Source organism: Ciconia boyciana, chromosome 7, assembly GCF_034638445.1.
Source record: "Ciconia boyciana chromosome 7, ASM3463844v1, whole genome shotgun sequence".
In the NCBI taxonomy this organism is placed as follows: Eukaryota; Metazoa; Chordata; class Aves; order Ciconiiformes; family Ciconiidae; genus Ciconia; species Ciconia boyciana.
In genome coordinates this window covers 67,536,428-67,555,309 of record NC_132940.1, presented here as the reverse complement: position 1 = coordinate 67,555,309, position 18,882 = coordinate 67,536,428, and the positions used below count along the sequence as shown (strand labels likewise).

The following is an 18,882-nucleotide window of genomic DNA, read 5'->3' as shown; positions in this document are numbered from 1 at the left end:
GCCGCAGCTCTGGCGCCTGTGCGGGGAGGCTCAGTCCCGGCAGCGCCTGCCTCCCGCTCCCTGTTTTGTCCCTGCGCCCGGCTACAGGGCTTCACACTCCTTGTAAAACCAGCTGCAGTACTTCCTGGGTCCTTCTCGCCAAAATTGTCTCCGGAGGGGGAGGTGAGGGAGGGAGATTTTCTCTGTTGGGGCAGTAAATCAGACGAGAGGGGAGTCTGCAGAGCCGTGACAAAGGCAGCTGTCACGGTTTGTGAGAATTGTCCCTGGCCCCGAGGCTTCAGGGACTGATGTGAGAAATGTGTCGGGTAACCACAGCTCTCACCCAGCTGAGAGGAAAGTCGATGCCAGTTGTTATGGAAGTGTTGCTCATCACAACCAGTGAATGTGCAATGGCCTCGAGGCTGCTTCGGCTCTGTGGTGAAATCATCTCTTCAGGTAATTGATGCCTTCTCTTCTGAAATAGATAAACCAGAATTTTCTAGTGTGGATAGAGTTCTCATTTCTCATTAATTATACGCTCCAGACAAATTAGACAGAAAACAAATAAATGCACAGATGTGTTGCTAGGCTAAGATTTTCCATGAGCTGTTCTCGTTATCACCCTGGTGATACTTGCCCACGATCTGCTCGCTGCCCCCAGTATTCCCTCCCTCCCATCTGAGCAAGGCGGTGTTCCCGGTATGTTGGAGTTAGGTACGCAAGAACCTTTGCTGACATCCCCTAAATTACCAGGAGCACAGCACTCTGCTTTTTCCGTTGGGGGCACGGGCTGGGCCGTGTTTTGGTCGTGTCTGTAATCGCTCCGGGTTGTAGGGTGCAAAGGGCAGACTTGTTTTTATGGGCTGGACCAAGCCCCACGATCGCTGTTCATAGAGCGCTTCCAAATGGAAAAACTGAACCATAAAATGGAAATAAAGAACCTTGATGGTCGTTTAAAGGCAGCGATACCTGCCAGCCTTCCTATAAACGAGCTGCCGCACACCAGCTGACGACTCGGTATTTGTGGTGCTTTAACCAGAACTGGTTCTAGTCTGAAATCGGTGTTTCCTAAGGTCTAGCTTCAGCCCGGCTGGGCAGTTTTGGGTAGTGGGCAGCCAGAGCCTGGGAGCCTGTGTCCAGCAGTGCCCAGGGGCCAGGCCCCGGGGCGAGCACACGCTGCTTCACGTTCGCCCTCTCTCGCCTCCCGGCCTCCAGAGACAGCACGGGCTTTCTGGGCCCTCTGTGCTTCCTGTGCACGCACGATCCTGAGAGGGTTTCTCCCCCTTGAATCATCTTATTAAACACGTCTGTCTCGTGGAGGAGGGTCCGACAGCCGGCATCGCTGGGGGCAGCGGGAAGCCCAGGTGCCCAGGTGTTGTCCTGGCGCAGCTTTTTGCTCTCTCCTGCACGATGCTACTTTGTAATTTTAAAATGGTATTTTAAAGGTATAAAGACGCATCGATCTAAAAAAGCCCTATTCGAACCCTGGGTTGATTTCACCGCTGTGCAAAATGGATATTCAATGATAATTCTGAGGGGCAAATTCAAGCTTGTTGATGGTGGCTTGTTAAGCGCAAGGGCAGAGGATACGGGTGTGGTGGAGCTGCTGTGAACTGGGTGCAGGCTAGGGAGAATGAAAAAACGGGACTCGCGTTTCCCATGGCAAGTGCAGAAGAACGCGCTGTTACACGTGAGCCGTTCGCAGCAGAGATCTGTCTTCAGGTCTCATCTCGCGCTGGCATAGATGAGGCATAATCCTGCTAAAAACGAACTACAGTGGCACGACAGGTCGAAATCAAACTCCCAGGTGTGATCTTCGTCTTTCCAAACCAAAGATTTAGAATCTAGATTTTGAATCTAATCCAAGATCTTCACCCAAGCCACCGCGCCCGAGTCTGCCAAGGTCCGTGTTTCACGGGAGCTGGGCCGTGCGGCAGCGGGACGCTGCTCTGCCTCGGGCCCTGCGGCGCGGGGGGACCGTCCCTTGCTCCGGCTCTGGGGAAAGCTCGGAAATCGCCTGGGCACGGAGAGGTGAAGGGGAGCTGGCAGCGGGCATGTGCCGATGCCCTGCCACTTCTGGCAATTTTAGCATGTGATTTTGCCCAGTGGACTTTAGATCCACCGGCTTTGGCGTGGATCTAAACCTCAGTTATTCCATTGAGCACCCAGTTTCTGCCCTTTCCCAAAGGCCCTGCACCTCACTGGCACCCACTGGCACCGACCAGCGCGAGCCCGGGTGAGCGAGCAGGAGCGGTCCCCTCCGCCGCCCCTCTCCTGGGGATGGGGTGTTTCTCGAGGCGGTGGAGGCTGGCAGGCGCGGTGTGGGGCTGCCTGGCTACGATGGCACGGCGCGAGCCCCTTCCAGTGGTGTTTGCAGTGCTAGTAGCAGAGCCATCGTGCCGCTCATTAACAAGAACTTGCAAGCAATATCTGTCTTGGACCGGTAGACTTACTTACACTCCAAATCTGTAATCAATGTGAGCTTAATGAAGATAGTATGTTTATCCAGAGCTCAATTTGACATAAATTGGATTTAATTTTTTTTGATTCGTTTACTGTGCAACTTCCTATTCATGTTGCAGCTGCAGCTGTATAGAGTAAAAGCTCGTTTCATACGTGTTCGCTGACCTGTGGCCAGGAGAACCTGCTAAAGCATCGCCCCGCTCCCCTGGTGTCTCCAGCCTGCCCTTTTTCCCATGGCCTCAGCAGACCCACCTTCAGTATTTTCTGCACCGGCCAGGGCAGCGCTGCCAGGAAACGCCGGTCGTCCTGCTCTGCTGGGAGCTCAGGGCATTTCCCCGCTCACCCACGGCCAAAATCTGTTTGCAGCTGGTTTTGCCCGTGTTGGATTCTGCTGGGAATGGCCGAGCAGGTGCTTGGTGGAGGGCAGGACAGTGGGGGGGATGGCGGCCGTTTGGGCGGTCGCTGGCATGGCCACGGTGCCATCCCTGTGGGCTGCGCACATGCGTCCCACGCTGGCAGAGCAACCGCAGGGCTCGTCCTTGGGTACTGACAGTGAAGTAACAAACTCAGCCCTGCCGAGACATGGCCCTGACTGGGGCTGCGCATCTCGCCGTCCCCCTAGACTGGGCACGCGGCCCGTCTGCCCCATGTGCCATCCTCTGGGTTCGTCTCCCAACCAGCCACGCAGGCGTGCCCGACTCCCAGCGCCCCGCTGCGGCCGCCGCCCCCGCCTGGGTGCTGCTGTGGGAACTGCCCTGGGGTCAGAAGAGTGCTTTTGTGGCCAGTGCCGCTGTGCGTCAGAGCCACCAGCCGATGCGCCATGGCTGATCCACCGTGAGGGAAAGGCCGAGCCACTGCTCACCGCCGAAGGCACGGGCACAGCGAATGGGTGCCGTGCAGACAGCCCCAGGAACCACTTCTTACTGTACACTCTGATCTGCAAATGCCCTCACTGAAGCATTTATTTAGGGGCTAAAAATCCCACTCTGCAAAATGCCAGGACCGGTTTGCAGGTGTGAGGAGGAGGAGGCTGGGTGTGACAGGGTGCTGGGGGGGCCTTCAGACCTAATTTGTCATGGACAGCGTGGGGAGGGGTGATCTGGGAGCGCCAATTTGCAGCGTTTTGGCCAGAAAAAAGCTGTCGTGTCTCGTGATGCTGCTGAGGCACCATGTGCTGAGTGCAGGGATGGGCCCACAGCCCTGCCCGGCTGCTCGGCCATGCCCAGCCTGCACACCCTGGCTGTGCCCTGGCTGGATGGACAGGCTGCCCGACCACGTCCCGGCTGGATGGACAGGCTGCCCAGCCGTGCCCCAGCTGCCCTGGGCCCGAGGTGCTTCCTTTGCTGTTCCCCCTTCCCCGCGTGCTCCCATCCATGAGCAGGGTCCGGAGGCTGCAATATGTCCCCGTGCCAGATGCCGTGTGCGGCAGCCTGGGCTGTCGGCTCCGCAGTGCCCGTCCCGGCGTCCCGGCGCAGCAGGTATTGCTGTGGCCCCCACCTCCCTCTTGCCAAGAGGCAGCGCCCCAGGGAAGCCGGTGCATTGGCCACCCGGCCGCAGGCACTGCACTGGGAGGGGACGGTGCTGGGTTGCTGGGAGGAGCACAAACCGCCCGCGTTCCCATCCTCGCGGACTGCTCGTCTCGGCTTTGTTTGGCGAAGCCGCTCCTTATCGCTCTGCGTCATGGGTGTGCTTGGGAGCCGGCCAACCCAGCCAGTGCCCAGGCGCTGAGCTCCTGCTTGGGGTGCTTCCACTCTGCGGCGGCTCATGCTGAGCGCAGGCGAGGACTCTGGCTCTTCTGCATCTTGGAGCATCCCTGTGGGTGTGGAGCAAAATCAGACGGGTAGGAGGAAGGCCAAAAGCCCTGGAAAAACCACTGTCGCCTCGTGGCAGCTGGGAAGGTCCCGGAGGTCTCCTGGGATGGACAAAGTGCCCCTTAAAGGACTGACGCAGATGCTCCTGGCCTTGGTCTGCAGCTGGAGGGTCTGAGGCACTTTTGTCCCATCCCTCCAGCTCGGCCACACATCTCCTCGTGGTGGGGTTTTTCCATGCTGGGGCCAAGTTTTCCTGGGCATCTCTTTCAACCCTCCTCGCCAGGGAAGATGGTCAACCTCCTGTACGCGGTGCTGCACTCCCTCCTGAGCTGCCTCATCCCCCCGGCCAACCTGCTGGTGATCGTGACCATCTACCAGCTGATGAGGAAGCAGCCAGGCACCAGCTACGTCTGCATCCTCAGCCTGGCCACTGCTGGCCTGCTGGCGGGTGTGATGTGCATTGCTGAGGCGCTGGATGACATCCTCGACGGGGATTTTGACCGCAGCAAGTCCTTCTGCCTCCTGCGCATCAACGTGAGCGTGACGCCTTGCATCGGCTCCATCCTGACCCTGCTCCTGATCTCCCTGGACAGGTACCTGGCGGTGACGCTGCCGCTCTCCTACCCCACCCTCCTGAAGAAAACGCCCATGGTCCTCTCCCTCGTTGTCCTCTGGATGCTGTCCTTCCTTTTCGGGCACTTGCCTCTGATCTTGCCCTCCCTCCAGCAAGGCAACTACACGGGTTACTGCGGGCTCCTGTACGCGGCCAAGAGCGAGTACCTCTACACGATCTGCTTCGGCATCTTTGCTCCATCCCTGCTCACGCAGGTGTGCCTGCACGGCTCGGTGGGCAGCATCGCCTACGTGCAGCACACATGGCTCGGGCACGCCTGCGCCCAGGCGGGGCCCCTCCGCGCCCGCCCGCGCCACTTCAAGGCGCTGTGGACTGTGCTCATTGTCCTCGACAGCTTCAGCCTCTCCTGGGACCCCTACCTGGTCCGGGGCACCATGCAGGCCGCCTGCAGCTCCTGCAACCTGGCTGGCCCGCTCAAGGACGCCTTATTCCTGCTGGGCAAGACCAATGCCCTCATCAACCCCCTCACCTACGCCCTGTACAGCAAAGACACCCGGAGCCACCTCGCAAAGCCGCTCAGGTGCAGGATGAAGGGCCAGGTGAAGACCCTGGCCTTGAACGTCCGAACCCTTGGGAGCTGGGGTGGGGGCCAGCCTGAGGCACCCAGTTCACGAGGGGTCCGTGCCCCACCACCTCCACCCGTGCTGCTTCTGCAGCCGCTGGGCCCACGGCGGGAGGGAAACGCAGGGTGCCCGGTGCAGCAGAGCCTTCCCGCTGCATCAGCTGTTTATGAGCTGCTGCCAAGAGGCTGCGGCTCGTCCACGCTGTCTGCTCTCTGTGTTAACGGCCTTCTGTCCCCAGCATCCGCACAAATGGCACCAAGACAGTGACCTTCGATTGCTTTGGACAAACTGTGGGCTTTTGTTCCTCTCTCTGCATGGGGAACCACTGTGTCTTGCACCTGCAGCAGGCTGAGCTGTCATCCAGCACTCGCGCCACGGAAATCTGGGCATCCCGCTGGTGCTATGTCCTTGGCAGAAGCGCTGGCTGTGCAGAGCAGTGCCTGTGCGGGGGACTTCTGAGCAAACACCTCCCCCCGTATACCTGTCACAGGCTGTGACTTAGCTGTGCTCTGTTTGCTTTTATCTTTGTGCCACATCCACAGGCTGAAACGACTGGTCAGCCCGGGCTGGTTTTTGCCAGGAGACAGAAGGGAGGTTGCTCAGGAGCAATGCACCGACATCGAGCATGGATTTACTCTGCCCTGAGAAATGTGCTCTGGTACTCCCTGCCCCACAGCCCCACTCACGCTGAGCGAGACCCGTCAGGGTGGGATGGCCCCAGGAGAGGGGCCGTGCAGAACGGCCACGGGCTGCCCTTTGCCCCGCGCCATGGCAGGGCTGCAGGCGAAACCTTGCTGAGTGTGTGCAGGCGCTGCAGCAGCACGGAGTGTCTCAGTCGGCTCGTTTTGCCTTCACACCACACACATGCTGGTCAGACTTGAGCATTTACTATTGCCCTGACCGAGCTGCGTAGCTCATCGCTTATGTCAGAAGTTGCGCAAAGCTGTAAGATCTTTAAAGTCTGTGTGATAAGGTAGGCTGGAGGCTTGATTTTGTCCCATCGCTCATTAGAAGGAAAGTTTAAGCATCCACGCAGTCTGTCGAAGAGCCGCAGGATCCTCACCCTGAAGGCAAGCAGCAGGAGCTCGTCTTCGCCCAGCCAGGGAGGAGGAGGCAGCTGGCCAGCATCACTGACCTGGGGAGCGGAGGCAAGCAGTGTCAGCAGAGCCACAGCAGCGCGGGACGGGGCTTCAGGGCTTTGGTCTCTCCCCGGCAGACAAACCTGCCCCCGTGGCAGGAGCCCATGGAGGAAGGGAGCTGCCACACACCCTGCCCACATGGATGGCGGCTCTCCTCCCCGAGGCAGAGCCAGGGTGACCCTCGGGGCCATGGCCAGGGACGCTGGGGACCTGCCCGGGAGCACTTCCCACACTCTGCAGCCTCTCGCAGAGAGCCAGGGCTGCCGGAGCTGGTGAGCCCCCCGGCTGCGTGGGGACCGACCAGGGGTACACCTCCACTGTTTGCTGTCTTGGGGGGCAGGACCATGGGGCAACATGGGGAGCACCCACCACGGGATGAGCGTGCTTCCCCATGGATGGGAGCTTCCCTGGCTGCCCCGCTCCCACTGTGGGGAGCGGCTTTGCGTGGAGCTGCTTGTGTGCTTGAGAAATACCTGCACTTTTGTTCCCACGTTGAATTTTGCTTGTTGCCCCATGGCGAGGAAGGAAACAGTGATCTTGTCCTGGCCCAGGATCCTGACCCCCACGTGCCGGTTCAGGGAGATGAAGATGGGGCTCAGTGGGACGGGGGGTCCTGATGACATGACGCTGTTCGGCCACGTCCACCTTCTCACCCTGCTGCCCTCTTGGTCCAAATACTGCCCTCCCTGAATACTCATGTTTATCCTAAAAGAGAAGAAAATCAAAGCTCTGCACCCTGCAGCTCCCACAGCCGACGTCCCTCGTTCCCCAGAGGGATGGGACTGAGGCACCGCTAGTTTGGGATCTAACCCCCCCATCTCAAGACACAGCTGGGGTAGCCTTGCTCTTCGGGGAGGCACCCGAAGCAGGGCCCACGAGCTGCTATATTTGTCTTTTAATTTTTGAATGCTATTAAAAACACCCTTTATGACCTCTGAAATTTAAAAGGGGCAGTGGAGAGCAAAACTGCTCTGACCAGCGTGAACATACCACACAGCTCCGTTTGGATAATAGCAAGTACTTCTGCCATTGGACTGAAATACCGCTTGTATTTTGGCGTTTTTTGGCTTGTCTTCCTGTACTATGCAAATAAGCCGGTTTTTCTCTCGTACAACAATGATTGCCAGATTTCCAGATGGATAGCTGTAGTCAGATAAGGTGTTCGTAACCCCTTTGTTTGTCTGGTTGGTCTATTATTACATACTAAATATTTCAGAGCGCTACTCTGGAGTACAAAAATTGACGTGTTACCTAGATCAGTGTGTTAAAGGCGGAACGGTGGTGTGCTGCCAGCGTCACCTGGGACGTTGCCAGTGCTTTTCTCCTACATTGAAGTATTCTGTATACACTGACAAACGAGTGGTTAGAGATACAGAATATTTTTTTGTTGTGTTCTAACCAATAACCCAGGAAGAACCGCTCAGCAAATTTATTTTAGAGACACATTCTTGGACAACGCTTATGATTGTAGAAGCCTAGCAAAGTGAAGTGATCAAATTACTCAACTTGGATGACAGCACAGAAAACAGGGGCAGCTACTCTCCCAGAGAAAAAAACCAAACAACCAGGGGGAAAAAAGGCCCTTGCCCCTGAAACCTGACTTGAACGTATCCAAACAGCAGGTGTTTTGTGTCTCACTGGGGTTTCCCTCCAGCAAGACTTGCTACTGTGAGCACACGTGTTTATGGCACTTTGCCTTTTGCCACTGCCACGACCAGCGGCATCCCTGGGACGAAGGCAGCCTGGAGGGCAGAGCAGAGAAGTAGTCTCAAGCCCCTGTTCGCTTTGGTGGCAGAGCTCGGGTACACTTTCATACACTCCCAGGTCAGAGAGAAGTCAGCCACAGTAAGGAAAACCAACATGGGTGACTTAAAATGTTATGGCTTAAATAATAGCAAAGGCAGCCTGAAAGCTATGGGGTCCTTTGCTGAAACTGCCACGGTTTTATTTCTTCAGACAGTACTCTAGGTACCCTGGTAATTTCAGTTTGTCTGTGCACCCCTTACGTACTCCTGCCCGCAGGACAGCGATGTCACGCTGTGCCGGGGGGAAACGTCGTGCTTGTTTGTCCCTGGGGGAAGGACGGGCCGAGCGCTTTTGGAGCCCACACCGCAGGGACCCCTCAGCCAGCAGTGCCCTTCCACGGGTGGCCAGAGCTCGGGAGTGGGTCTGAACACTGGGCCTGTGCGCTTCTTAAGCTGGGTATTAAAGACACAAGTGCTTGTCCTTCATCGAAGCCACTGGCTGATCTGAAAAACTTCAGACCAAGAGCTACGTAAGCGGTTTCACTACTGCTTTTTTTTGGACTGTGGAAGCGAGTGTGAGTGGTGACCAGGTTATTCTGTGATAAAGCAGACTAGGACACACTGAAAACTACAGTTACAACCCCGGATTAATGCAGGCAAATGAACCCATAAAGGATACAATAACTGCGCTGTTCCATCTGGAAGCACGGTAAGGAATTTCCCTCCGTGTTTGTAGTATTTTTCCAACAATTCATTCTTCACTGCCTAAGATTGGAAAAGAGACGATAAAATGGCTGAGAGCAGTGCTGCCCGCACTGCCCCTTAAAGGCAGGCAGGTGCCGGGCTCCAGCTGCTCGGAGCGTGGACCCAGCTGAGGCGCAGCCCCTGGCCCCCAGGCAGCAGGTACTTGCCTTTCCACCCACAGGGGAAAAATCGCAGCAGGTGACGCTGTAAGAGACGGGCTCCTCCTCGGGCTTTGCTGCTCTCTCACCAGGCACCAGCGTCCGGCCCTTTGGCGACGGGGGCTCCCGAGAAAGCAGGTAGGAAATCGTGCCAGCTTGATTTGAACCTGGAGAGCAAAGGGAGAGCTTGTGTGCGTGGGGCAGGGCTGGCGGTGCCGATGTTGGAGCTGCCTGACACCTCTGCAGGGAGGCTGCAACTTGGGGGCGTGGGAATTTCTGGCTGAAATGCTCCATCCTGGGAGTCTGTCTCGGGGTATTTTCTGTCTAACAAGGACAGTCCAAAGTGTTCAGCTATTTCAGAGAACAGGATTATGAAAAAAGATGTAGTTTTTTCAATTATGTCTATATACACATCTGTGTGAGTAAAGAATGACTTTTTTTTGGATAGCATGCGCGGCTCCATGCTCTGGAGGACTGACCATCAGAAATCCTTGGTGCCGCAGAAGCCTCAGTGCCCTGCCATCCTCTGCGAAAATATGCCCATGTTGTAAATCTAGTTCAGCTGTTCTTAGTCAAAATGCCTTTGATTTTATAGCTAGATCCAAAGGGCTGCTCAGTCATCCACAGCCTGGGCTAGGAATTAGTGGAGTATTCACCCGATCAGGCAAAACATTGATCACCCTAATTCCGGCAGTTCCTACCTTCCAAGGGCTTGGCTTTGCCAACTTGTTATTCTCTAAGGTCAATTTCTGTGCATCTCAGCCGAAACATTCAGATACAAATATGGAAAGTCACAGCAAGGAGATCCTCTTTGTGCAATGGGAATGTAACTGCTTTTGTTTTTTCATGTGAGGGATTATTTGATATGGCAGTATCTAATTTAATGGGATTGCACACTTGACAATGAATTAACATGTCGCTATATAAATCCTCCATGTTCAATTAGAAAGCATTAGAGACAAGCAATTCCAGGGAATTCGTTGTTGTAATAAATGCACAGATAAATACATAAGGAAATGCAAACTCACATTCAGCTGCGCTCGTCGGCTCTGCTGCCAGGAAAGCTAACTGTCTGGCCATTTGTCTCTCCTGCTGCCTGGAAAATAAAAGCGTTCCTGATACACACTTTGTATATCCCGTTTTGAAAGCTAGAAGTACTGGGTATCCTTGCCGTAGGAACACAAGTTTCTGAACCTGTTTTTCTCTCTACTTGCATAATTGCAAATAACAGTCAGAGGCGACGGAATATCACCCAAATAGTAGTATCTCAGCAAAAAGGAATTGCTCCTATACAGAGATTTCAGTGAACAGACTCTGCAATTGCAATGGCACCAGCTCTACTGACAGCAGAGCTAAACATTTTAATGGATTTTGTATTAAGATTTTATGTAAAAGAGAAGGAGAGCTGCCCACAAGATCAAGAAAACAGCTGATCGCCAAGAATATTTTCACTATTCTTCTAATCTAGCTTCCTGTACGTTTGACAGTGTCCGACAGTGGCTTTGGTTTATGCTCTGTACATAATATGAAGTACTCGCACCATCAGACCGCGGAGGATCTTCAAGGAAACTAACGGTTTGCTTCCAGGTATGCTGATTTACTTTTCTTTAAGCCTATGCCATAGGCTTAGGAATTTGTATAAGCTGTGGGCCTCCTGCTAAACAGCCCAGCAGAAGTCAAACTTGCAGAGTTCTCATGACTCTGGAAATTGGAATCCAAATGCATGTCACTGCTTATGCAGCAAAATAGAGAAATACAAATTCAAGCTTTGTTTCAGCACCCGAGGTAAAAGCTAGACCCAAATATTATCTCTCCCACAGCTGCAATTATGGTTTTGGCTCTACCTGTCTCTAGATATTACATCTGTCAGCAGTAGAATTAACGCTTTACTTAGCACATACCTCGCCACCTTCTAATACAGCCTGATAAGAGAAAAGTCAAGAGGGTCCAGATAGAATATGAATTTGTGTTGCCTAAAGCAAATTTTTTTCCTTCTTTCATTCCCTCTTGCTGCAGTTTCATTTTCTTAATGCTTCTTTTCCCTCTGGAGTCACCTGTTGTTCCTTATACAGACCTGATCCCCAGTTCTCCCTGTAGTCATTTCACGGTACCTCTGGTACGCTCTCTCCTTTGACAGCAGCCTGTCAGCTTCGGTGCCGTGGGATTCATGGGGGCCGAGGGCAGTGGGAATGCTCCAGGTGCCTTCGTGGTTCTTCCTCTCATTTACGATAAACTCGTAGAGGTCTCGATTACGCTCGCAGCAGAATTTCTGAAAGGCAGAAGAGCGGTGCCACGAGAGCGGGCCTTTCCACAGCAAACCTCTGCTAATCTGTCCCACCAGCTTACTGATTCATACTCCTGTGACGGTGGGCAAGCATCTTCGAAGGAAGGGAATGGCTTCAGCAGGCTGCCACAGTACTCGCACCTCGGAGCACAGTCCTCCTCTGTCTGAAGTGGCGGTGGGGAGATGGGGAGAGAGAACAGGAGGAGAGCAGAAATAGGGTATCAGCACGCAAATTCTCCTTTTATCTTGGGGAAAGGGGGCTCTGCTCAAAATGCAATGCTATAAAGTGTGTAAGAGCTGTTAAAACAGATCTGTGTCTGTGATATCTTGGAATGATTTAACTCAAAAAATTAGGTTCAGGAAACCACCAAAAAGAAAAGCCTATCTGTACTAAATAAATTAAAAAACCTCAAAGAAATGCAATGACTGTAGTATTTATGAGACCCATTCCTTCCAAGGGAAAGCTTCAGAGCATGCAGAATGCTATAGTTGAGTACTCTGATGCATTAACCCTTTCAAAGACATTGCCTGGGGCTTTGGAGAGAAAAAGCTTGTTGCACTGTTGATCATAGGAAAATCTGTGGGGAGTTTCATGAGGAACCACCAGCAGATTAGCTGACAAAAGAGCTGAGCATATTTGACCAGATGCAAATCAGGGCTGCTGCAGGATGTATTTTCAGGATGGGTACTAGATATTCGGAAAGAAATATCTATTTTTTGAAAACACATTTTGAAACTGAGCTACAGAAGATGCAGCTGCCAAGAGCACGCTGCTGAATTTCATGTCGAACGCCTCCACTCCCAAGGGCAGCGCGCCTAGCTCAGCGCTCCCCAGACAGACAGCAGCCGTCCAGCTGCAGCAGGAAGGGGTGAAGGGTACAGCTCCAGGCCTCTTAGCTGGTGCGCTTCACTTACACTTCATTTACCGTACTACGTGTTTAGCACTTTCATTCAAATCCTTTTCTGAACATACTAATTTGAAATACTCGACTCCTCTGGAGCGTAGTTCCTGGAAATTCCCTTGCTCCCCACCTCATGCCAAAGAGAGGGTTAACTCTCTTTGACTTTACTCTGCTGCGGGTTATGGGGAACTCTACGCCCTGCTTGTATTCTTTGACTGTATACCTAGTATTTATATACATTTTGTATCTCTGTTTTAGCCAAAGGGCAAAATCTTCTGCTAGGAAATTCTCAACATAGGATGCAGCGGTGGGGAGAGGAGTTGTGCAGCCTCTTGCTGTTTAGGTGTGCACAACAAGCATTGTTTCAACAGCCGCTCAAAAGAAAAACCCTTTCACAAAGGAACTCCTACACTGGCTTGGCAAAGGGCGTTATTTTTATTTTTCCTACGTGGGAATCGTAGGAATTAAAATCAACAAAAAAAGCCACATAGTAGGGAACACCCACCACTGACTCACCTCAATCTGTACGTTTTCTCCTGACGATTCACGTCTGTAGGCCAGAAGGGTAGGCAGGCCAACGGAGGGGAGCGTGCACAGAGATTTCTTGAACAGCTTCATAAAATCTTCTTTGAACTCAAAGTGGAAAATACCAAAAGCAATGTGGAGTCATATCTTTGGTCAGGGGTGAAACCATTAAGCATAAAATGCATATATGCAGCCCGGGTGAGTCCTTACCTCCATGTCACACAAAACATCTAAGCTGCCGAACTCTTCTGACAGGGCTGCAAGTAATAGCGATAGTGAGAATTACTGAACAGCAGCGCTGTGGTCTCAGAAAGCTTATCTTCTAGACACATTTGTTTCGTTCCTGTTTCAGCATGCCAGCCTTTTCTCACCAACCACATCGGCTGCCCGAGACCTTCTTGCCAGACTTGGTCCTACACTTTCAGAAGGGCGGCTCTGGATCCACGTGTAACCCATCCCAAATGCCTGAGGGACTTGAACCGAGCACTGACATTGATCAGGGCTTTACAAAATCATCCCACAGAAGTCACGGAGACGGCTTATTGCTTAGGGCCAGTGACTTGTAGCACTAATCTAATATTGCATTATCCTCTAAAGCATTTCCAGCCTCTCTCGTCCCAAGAAGAAAGAGCTGTAGAGACAATGGAAGTTTTTTTCATTTCCAAGTGCAGTCCACGCTGCGTGAGTGCAACGAAGGGGTTTTTGGCCTTTGGGGCGACAGGAAACATCTCAGATGACCGTGTGTCTATCACTGTCCTCAGCAGTCCCAGGTTCCCTCTCGGCGGGCAGCGCTACCGCCATCCAGCCGCCTCAGGTGCACAACCGTGTGCTGTCCCATGTACATCACCTTCTCTTTGAATATCGACATGGCCAACATGCCAGCTGCCATAGCCTCCCCTTCAGGCAAACTAAACACGTTCCTAGTTCTTTTAATCTTGAATTTCAGTTCCCCTTGTTGCCACACAATTTGTCTTGCCCTTCTAAGTAAGCTTGTCCTGCTTTCCAGAAAATACTCAGCCAGATGAAATTCTGGGCAGGCTGAAATACCAAATCCTTTCTAAGTCCTTCTCTTTGGAAAGTATGAAAAAATCAGAGCGTGTATTTAAAGGATGGGGTAAAAATCATGACAGCCCCAGGTCAACACCCAGCTCCCGGGCCTGCAATGGGAACCACGGCTCGGGAATGTGTCTGGAAGTGAATGCACCAGCATAGGAGGAAAAGCAGAAAGCGATGCTATGGGATTCCCTTAATGCTTTTAGAAGGCTGTGTGGCTGCTGGTTTGCTTGAACTTTGTTTTTTTAAATTGCAGTTCAAAGACGTGTAGTTATCACCCTCTGCAATCAAGCTGTGTCACAGAGAGTAACTGATCGTAAACCCCACCCGAGAGAAGTGACTTCAGGGAGTGCAAAGTGCACCAGCGGGGCTGCGCAGCCGGGGCACGGCTCTGGGTGCACCGGGGCACCGAGGGACGCAGGGAAGCCTGGTACCTGGGGCGCAGTGCTCAGAGCAGGTGGGCGCTCCACGCTCTTACTCTGCCCTCTCTAATGGGCTTTGCAGCTTCTGTATCATCTCTGCCTACCACTGCTGCATCCAAACCCAGGTAGATGATTTACCGCTGGCACAAACTTCGCTATTCTGTACTTTGATCGTTACAGTGACAGTCATCCCAAGGACTCGTGAAGCTCCACCTAAAGTACAAAGCCTACAATGTTTTTCTCCTGCAAACACATTCACAGTGCATTTCCAAACAAACGAAGAGAGCGCTCCTTATCTGTCCTGGGCTGTGCATGCCCCCTTTCCATTGGGATGGATCTGCACACAGCCTTCCCCCGTACTGTCAGCTGGTGTGCTGGGTTTTGCAGCCCAGATCACTCCTCCTGCTCTCAGAGGCACGTGAGATGCGGGAGACGTTCTCCTACAGAGGAGGGCTGCCTGGCGTTGAAAATGAAGCACAAAGGCTGTTGGACGTGGTGCCCAAAAGGGATGGGATCAGGCAGCAACTACGCTAATACGCTGCGTGCTAGGGTACAATGCCGTACGTCAGCGGGCAGGGGAAGGAGCTGGGTACTCGGTCACGTGCGGGGATGACTCAGCTGAGCAGGAGGAGAAGAAAGGTTGATGTATTTTCAGCTGTCCTAAGGAGGCTTTGCCAGTACCTCTCACAGGAATACAATACGCTATTCCTGCCACCTGCCGAGCGCTCCTACGCCTGCTGGTTGGCAGAACGTTCGCATTAATGGGGAGCCAGTTCGTTTAGAAGCAGCTCTGAGAGAGGTTAACGGGGGGACCGCAGAGGGGGATTCCTGGGGGCTGCTCCCGGGTCTGCCGCCAGTTTGCAAAAGCATCTCTGGGAAATTGCACACTCGCGTGTCTTCTACGGAAGACACTGGGGTACGAGGCAGCCTGAGTGAAAGACAAGACAAGTGAGCAACCTCTTTCTTGAACAAAGCTGTTTCTTACTTGATTTTCTGTAGGCGTGCTCATGAAGCCAGCTAGCTTCTGTCTGCATCGACACTGAAATTCCTGGCAGCGTCTGCGTCGCGATGGGCTCGACGCTGCCCGATGTCTCCATTTCCCTTAATTTAAGACACAAACCCACCTGTTAGCCGTACCCCATGACTTCAAAGCAGTTGCCCTTGACGATTATACTAGCGAAGGAGGCTTTTCCAAGCGTATTTAATTAAAAATCCGAACACTCTAGATACAGCAAGCGGGGCTCGGCCACGGCTTTGCTGCTGTGCCCGACGGTGCCTGCTGCTCCCGATCTCCCGGCTGCCACAGGCGCCTTTCGGCCCGGGCGCCCGCCGCCGCCGCCCGCCTTCGCCCCCGCCTTCCTTCCCGCCACTCCCCGCTGAGGGCTCGGTCCGCGCGACGCTCGGAGAGCAGCCGAGCTCCGCAGGGGGCTGCGTGCGGGCCGGGGATCTCCCTGACCTCGGGCCTCCCCGCAGCCGGCACTGCCGACCTGCCCGGCCCCTCTCCAGGGAGCCGAGGGCGGCGGGGCCCGCCCGCCCCACTGAGCGGGGAAGCGCGGAGGAGAAACCGCGCTGTCCCGCCCGGCCCGGCCCGGCCCCTCCCTCCCCGCGCCCCTGCGAGCCCGGCGGGCGCTCGGCAGCCGCACGGCCCCGCTCCCGGCCCCCTCCGCACCGGCCCCGGCCCTGGCCCCGGCGCCGCTCCCGGCCCGCTCCGCACCGGCCACGGCCCCGGCGCCGCTCCCGGCCCGCTCCGCACCGGCCCCGGCGCGTCTCCAGGGCGACGCGGCGGGCGCGGGGGCTGCCGGGGCGGCGGGGGCAGAGCCCGGCGGGGCCTGCCCCGGGCCCTCAGCGGCACGGGTGACTGGGCTGGTGCTCCCTCCGCGGGGCCTGGGCTCTCCGGCCGGCGGCGGGCGAGCGAGCGAGGCACGGCCCGGGCGGGTTCCTCTGCCGGCGGTCGCGGGCGGGTGCGAGCGGTGGGCGCCTCGTAACGCGGGGTGTGAGGCCGGGGTGTCTGTGGGGCCGGGGTGGGTAGGGCCGCACCTTGTGAGCGGTGGAGCAGCGAGGCTCCGGTGGGAGCCGGAGCCGCCCCGGGAGCCCGCGGCCAGGCGTGGAAAGCCGAAAGGGGCCTCCAGGGGAGCAGAAGGTGCCCAGAGCTGTGCGGGAGCCGCGGACCCCGCGGTGACGGGCGATGGTGCCTCGGGGGCTGCTGCGCCCCTGCTGCGCCGCGGGCTCCGGCCAGCTCTCGGTCTTCATCCGGCCAGCTCTCGGTCTTCATCCGGCCAGCTCTCGGTCTTCATCCGGCCAGCTCTCGGTCTTCATCCGGCCAGCTCTCGGTCTTCATCTGGCCAGCTCTCGGTCTTCATCCGCCCGCAGCTCGGAATGGGGTGAACCCCTGGAGCCGAGCTGCAGCCTCTTGCACAAAATGGGAGCTGGGCTGAAGGTGAAACGCTGGTTCCAAAGCCTGGCATGGCTTGCCTGTTTGGACAGGGGCTCCTAACTGCACCTGGAACACCTGCCTACACAGATTTCTTACACTTGTGTCATAGGCTGGTTACACATCTGTTGCTGATGTCTCCTGTGGGACTAGGTGCTGTTCAGTCCCTCCAAGGAACTTGCACTTACAGCTTGGAGAACAAAAGAAAGCAATTTTCTTCAGATACATCGTTTGCAAACAAGCGCAGGCTTTAGATTCACCTTAGGACAACGCATATGTGCTACATTATCTGGACTTTGTATAAGAATTTCCAGTTGTCTTACAAGGTCATGAGTTCTACAATAAAATAAGTAAAGTCTTACTCATTTTTAAAAATGGAAAGAATGTGTTGAGGTGCAGGCAGTGGTGTTAGTGCAGCGTTTGGACACGCTGCCCACTGGCGTTGGTGCCGAGAGCTCCCCGTAGCACTGGGGTCCTGGCAGGTTGCTTCCGTGCTCGGTTGGTGCAGACCCTGGTATCGCCACAGCTTTCGCCGTGCTGCAGCATGGGTGGAGGCGAGTGCCTGTCCTAACAGCACGCAGCCGCCGCGGGCACAGCCGCAGGCGGGACCCACTCAAGTTGTGCTGTACTCTTGCTATAAACTCACCGGTCCCTGGGAGTTTTTGCATTTTTCTTTGTTTAAAGTGGAGATTGTTTTTAGGGAGAACTGCCAACAATACAGTGTAGCGGCTCAACAGAAAATCTGCTTCATAGGCACAACTCTTGGTCGCTCGTATTGCCTTCTGCAGGTGACCGCTCCCAGGCGGTGCTGGAGTGCGGCCGAGCGGGGCCGTTGGGTGCGTGCCGTTTGCGGTAGCCTGGCTGGGCGGTGGGAGAGCTCCCCGCGGCAGGGAGGTCTGCCTGCTGCGGCTCCCTCGCTGCTGCCGGCTCCTGGGCAGAGTTTTCTCCGGGCATGTTTCACTGTCCATTTCAAAGTCGAGTTGCTTTGGTGGTGGTCAGGAGTTTTGTTAAGAAAACCAGGCTGGCCTCAGTAACTTTTTTCTGAATATTTTGAGGAACTTTCACACATTTACCGATGTGCTGCCACTTCCCTTGGCAAGGTGCCGGTGCCCTGCAAGCCTCTCCTGCCTCTGGCCCTCAGACATCACCCTCGCAAAGTTGTGCCAGCTGCGTGGCACCCAGCTGCGTGGGGAAGAAAACCTGAAACACTTGCATCCAGCGGTGGAACGATTGTCACCTGTTCATTCACTGATCTGGAGAGGAAACACGTCACTTTTTGGCAGTACCAGCTGAGGTATTCCTTATCCTAAATTCAGTTTCAGTCAGAAAAGGTACCGGGTGTTGGGGTTTTTTTGCTGTGAGATATAACAAAAGTTTGCCATTCCTTCAGAACTGAATGGTGTGGGAAGACCTAATGAAACAACGTGGGTTATTATCTAATGTGGCTTATAGGCAACACTGGAGTAATTAATTTCATTAATCCTGCTATAATCAAAGACATGCTTCAGAGTTTTGTTTTACACAAAAAAGCTCTTATGTCCCAACTGTCAGTAAGAAAAATTATCTTCCGCTACAAATGTTGCTGAAATATGGGAAAATGAATCAAATCCTTAGGAATTCTTGCTTAACGAGTTCTGCTGAAAGCACAGGTGTTAACACCTGTCAGAGCCAGAGCTTGACTTTGATCCTGCTCATGCAGGAGTGAATTAGTGCACTCGGCTGATGCTGCTGGAGTTCTGCCAGCGCAGTGTAAATGAGATCAAATGCAGGATCTTTACAGGAAATGGATATGAAAAGATCAGAGTAATTCCTTGGGAGGTTTTTTTCCATGGTCACTTCGAAATTGTCAAGGCCAGAACAAGCTTCCCTTCGCTGATGTGGTCCTTGTCATTCTCTGGTGCGCTTGTTCTGGGGACTGCTACCAGGCATTGGGTGACGTTTGCATAGGGCGACGTTTGCATAGGGCTCCGTCATAACTCCAAAGAGCTCTTCCCTGGAGGGATGCAGTTAGGACTGTTTTTCCTCCCTA

General features: G+C 54.4%; 2 protein-coding genes across 3 annotated transcripts; one reads left to right on the top strand and one right to left on the bottom strand.

Moving 5' to 3' along the window:
- The first annotated feature begins 3,976 nt into the window (after nucleotides 1-3,976).
- LOC140654656 (glucose-dependent insulinotropic receptor-like) lies at nucleotides 3,977-5,717 on the top strand. Its single transcript, XM_072868183.1, has one exon. It carries the CDS (start codon nucleotides 4,488-4,490, stop codon nucleotides 5,715-5,717), a length of 1,230 nt encoding a protein of 409 aa, XP_072724284.1. The 5' UTR covers nucleotides 3,977-4,487.
- On the bottom strand, nucleotides 5,370-16,217 carry ERICH6 (glutamate rich 6). 2 transcript variants are annotated; one of them, XM_072868181.1, is made up of 12 exons: nucleotides 16,137-16,217; nucleotides 15,408-15,523; nucleotides 13,158-13,204; nucleotides 12,939-13,055; nucleotides 11,583-11,684; nucleotides 11,348-11,505; nucleotides 10,265-10,332; nucleotides 9,242-9,403; nucleotides 9,014-9,095; nucleotides 7,580-7,732; nucleotides 7,063-7,294; nucleotides 5,370-6,585 (listed from the first exon to the last, which is right to left on the bottom strand). In XM_072868181.1, the coding sequence occupies exons 2-12, from the start codon at nucleotides 15,517-15,519 to the stop codon at nucleotides 6,322-6,324; spliced, it is 1,497 nt and encodes a 498-aa protein (XP_072724282.1). In that variant the 5' UTR covers nucleotides 15,520-15,523; nucleotides 16,137-16,217; the 3' UTR covers nucleotides 5,370-6,321. The 2 variants fall into 2 exon arrangements, with proteins under 2 accessions (XP_072724282.1, XP_072724283.1); XM_072868182.1 differs by having other exon boundaries at nucleotides 16,092-16,152.
- Nucleotides 16,218-18,882: the final 2,665 nt, after the last annotated feature.

Excerpts from the sequence above, each read along its gene's own strand:
- ERICH6 (XM_072868181.1), bottom strand. The coding sequence starts at position 15,519 with ATGGAGACATCGGGCAGCGTCGAGCCCATCGCGACGCAGACGCTGCCA. Across the intron at positions 13,205-15,407 it reads GCACGCCTACAGAAAATCAA|CCCTGTCAGAAGAGTTCGGC; the intron begins GTAAGAAACAGC and ends TATTACTTGCAG. Across the intron at positions 11,506-11,582 it reads CGTCACAGGAGTATGAATCA|AAATTCTGCTGCGAGCGTAA; the intron begins GTAAGCTGGTGG and ends TCTGCCTTTCAG.
- LOC140654656 (XM_072868183.1), top strand. The coding sequence starts at position 4,488 with ATGCTGGGGCCAAGTTTTCCTGGGCATCTCTTTCAACCCTCCTCGCCA.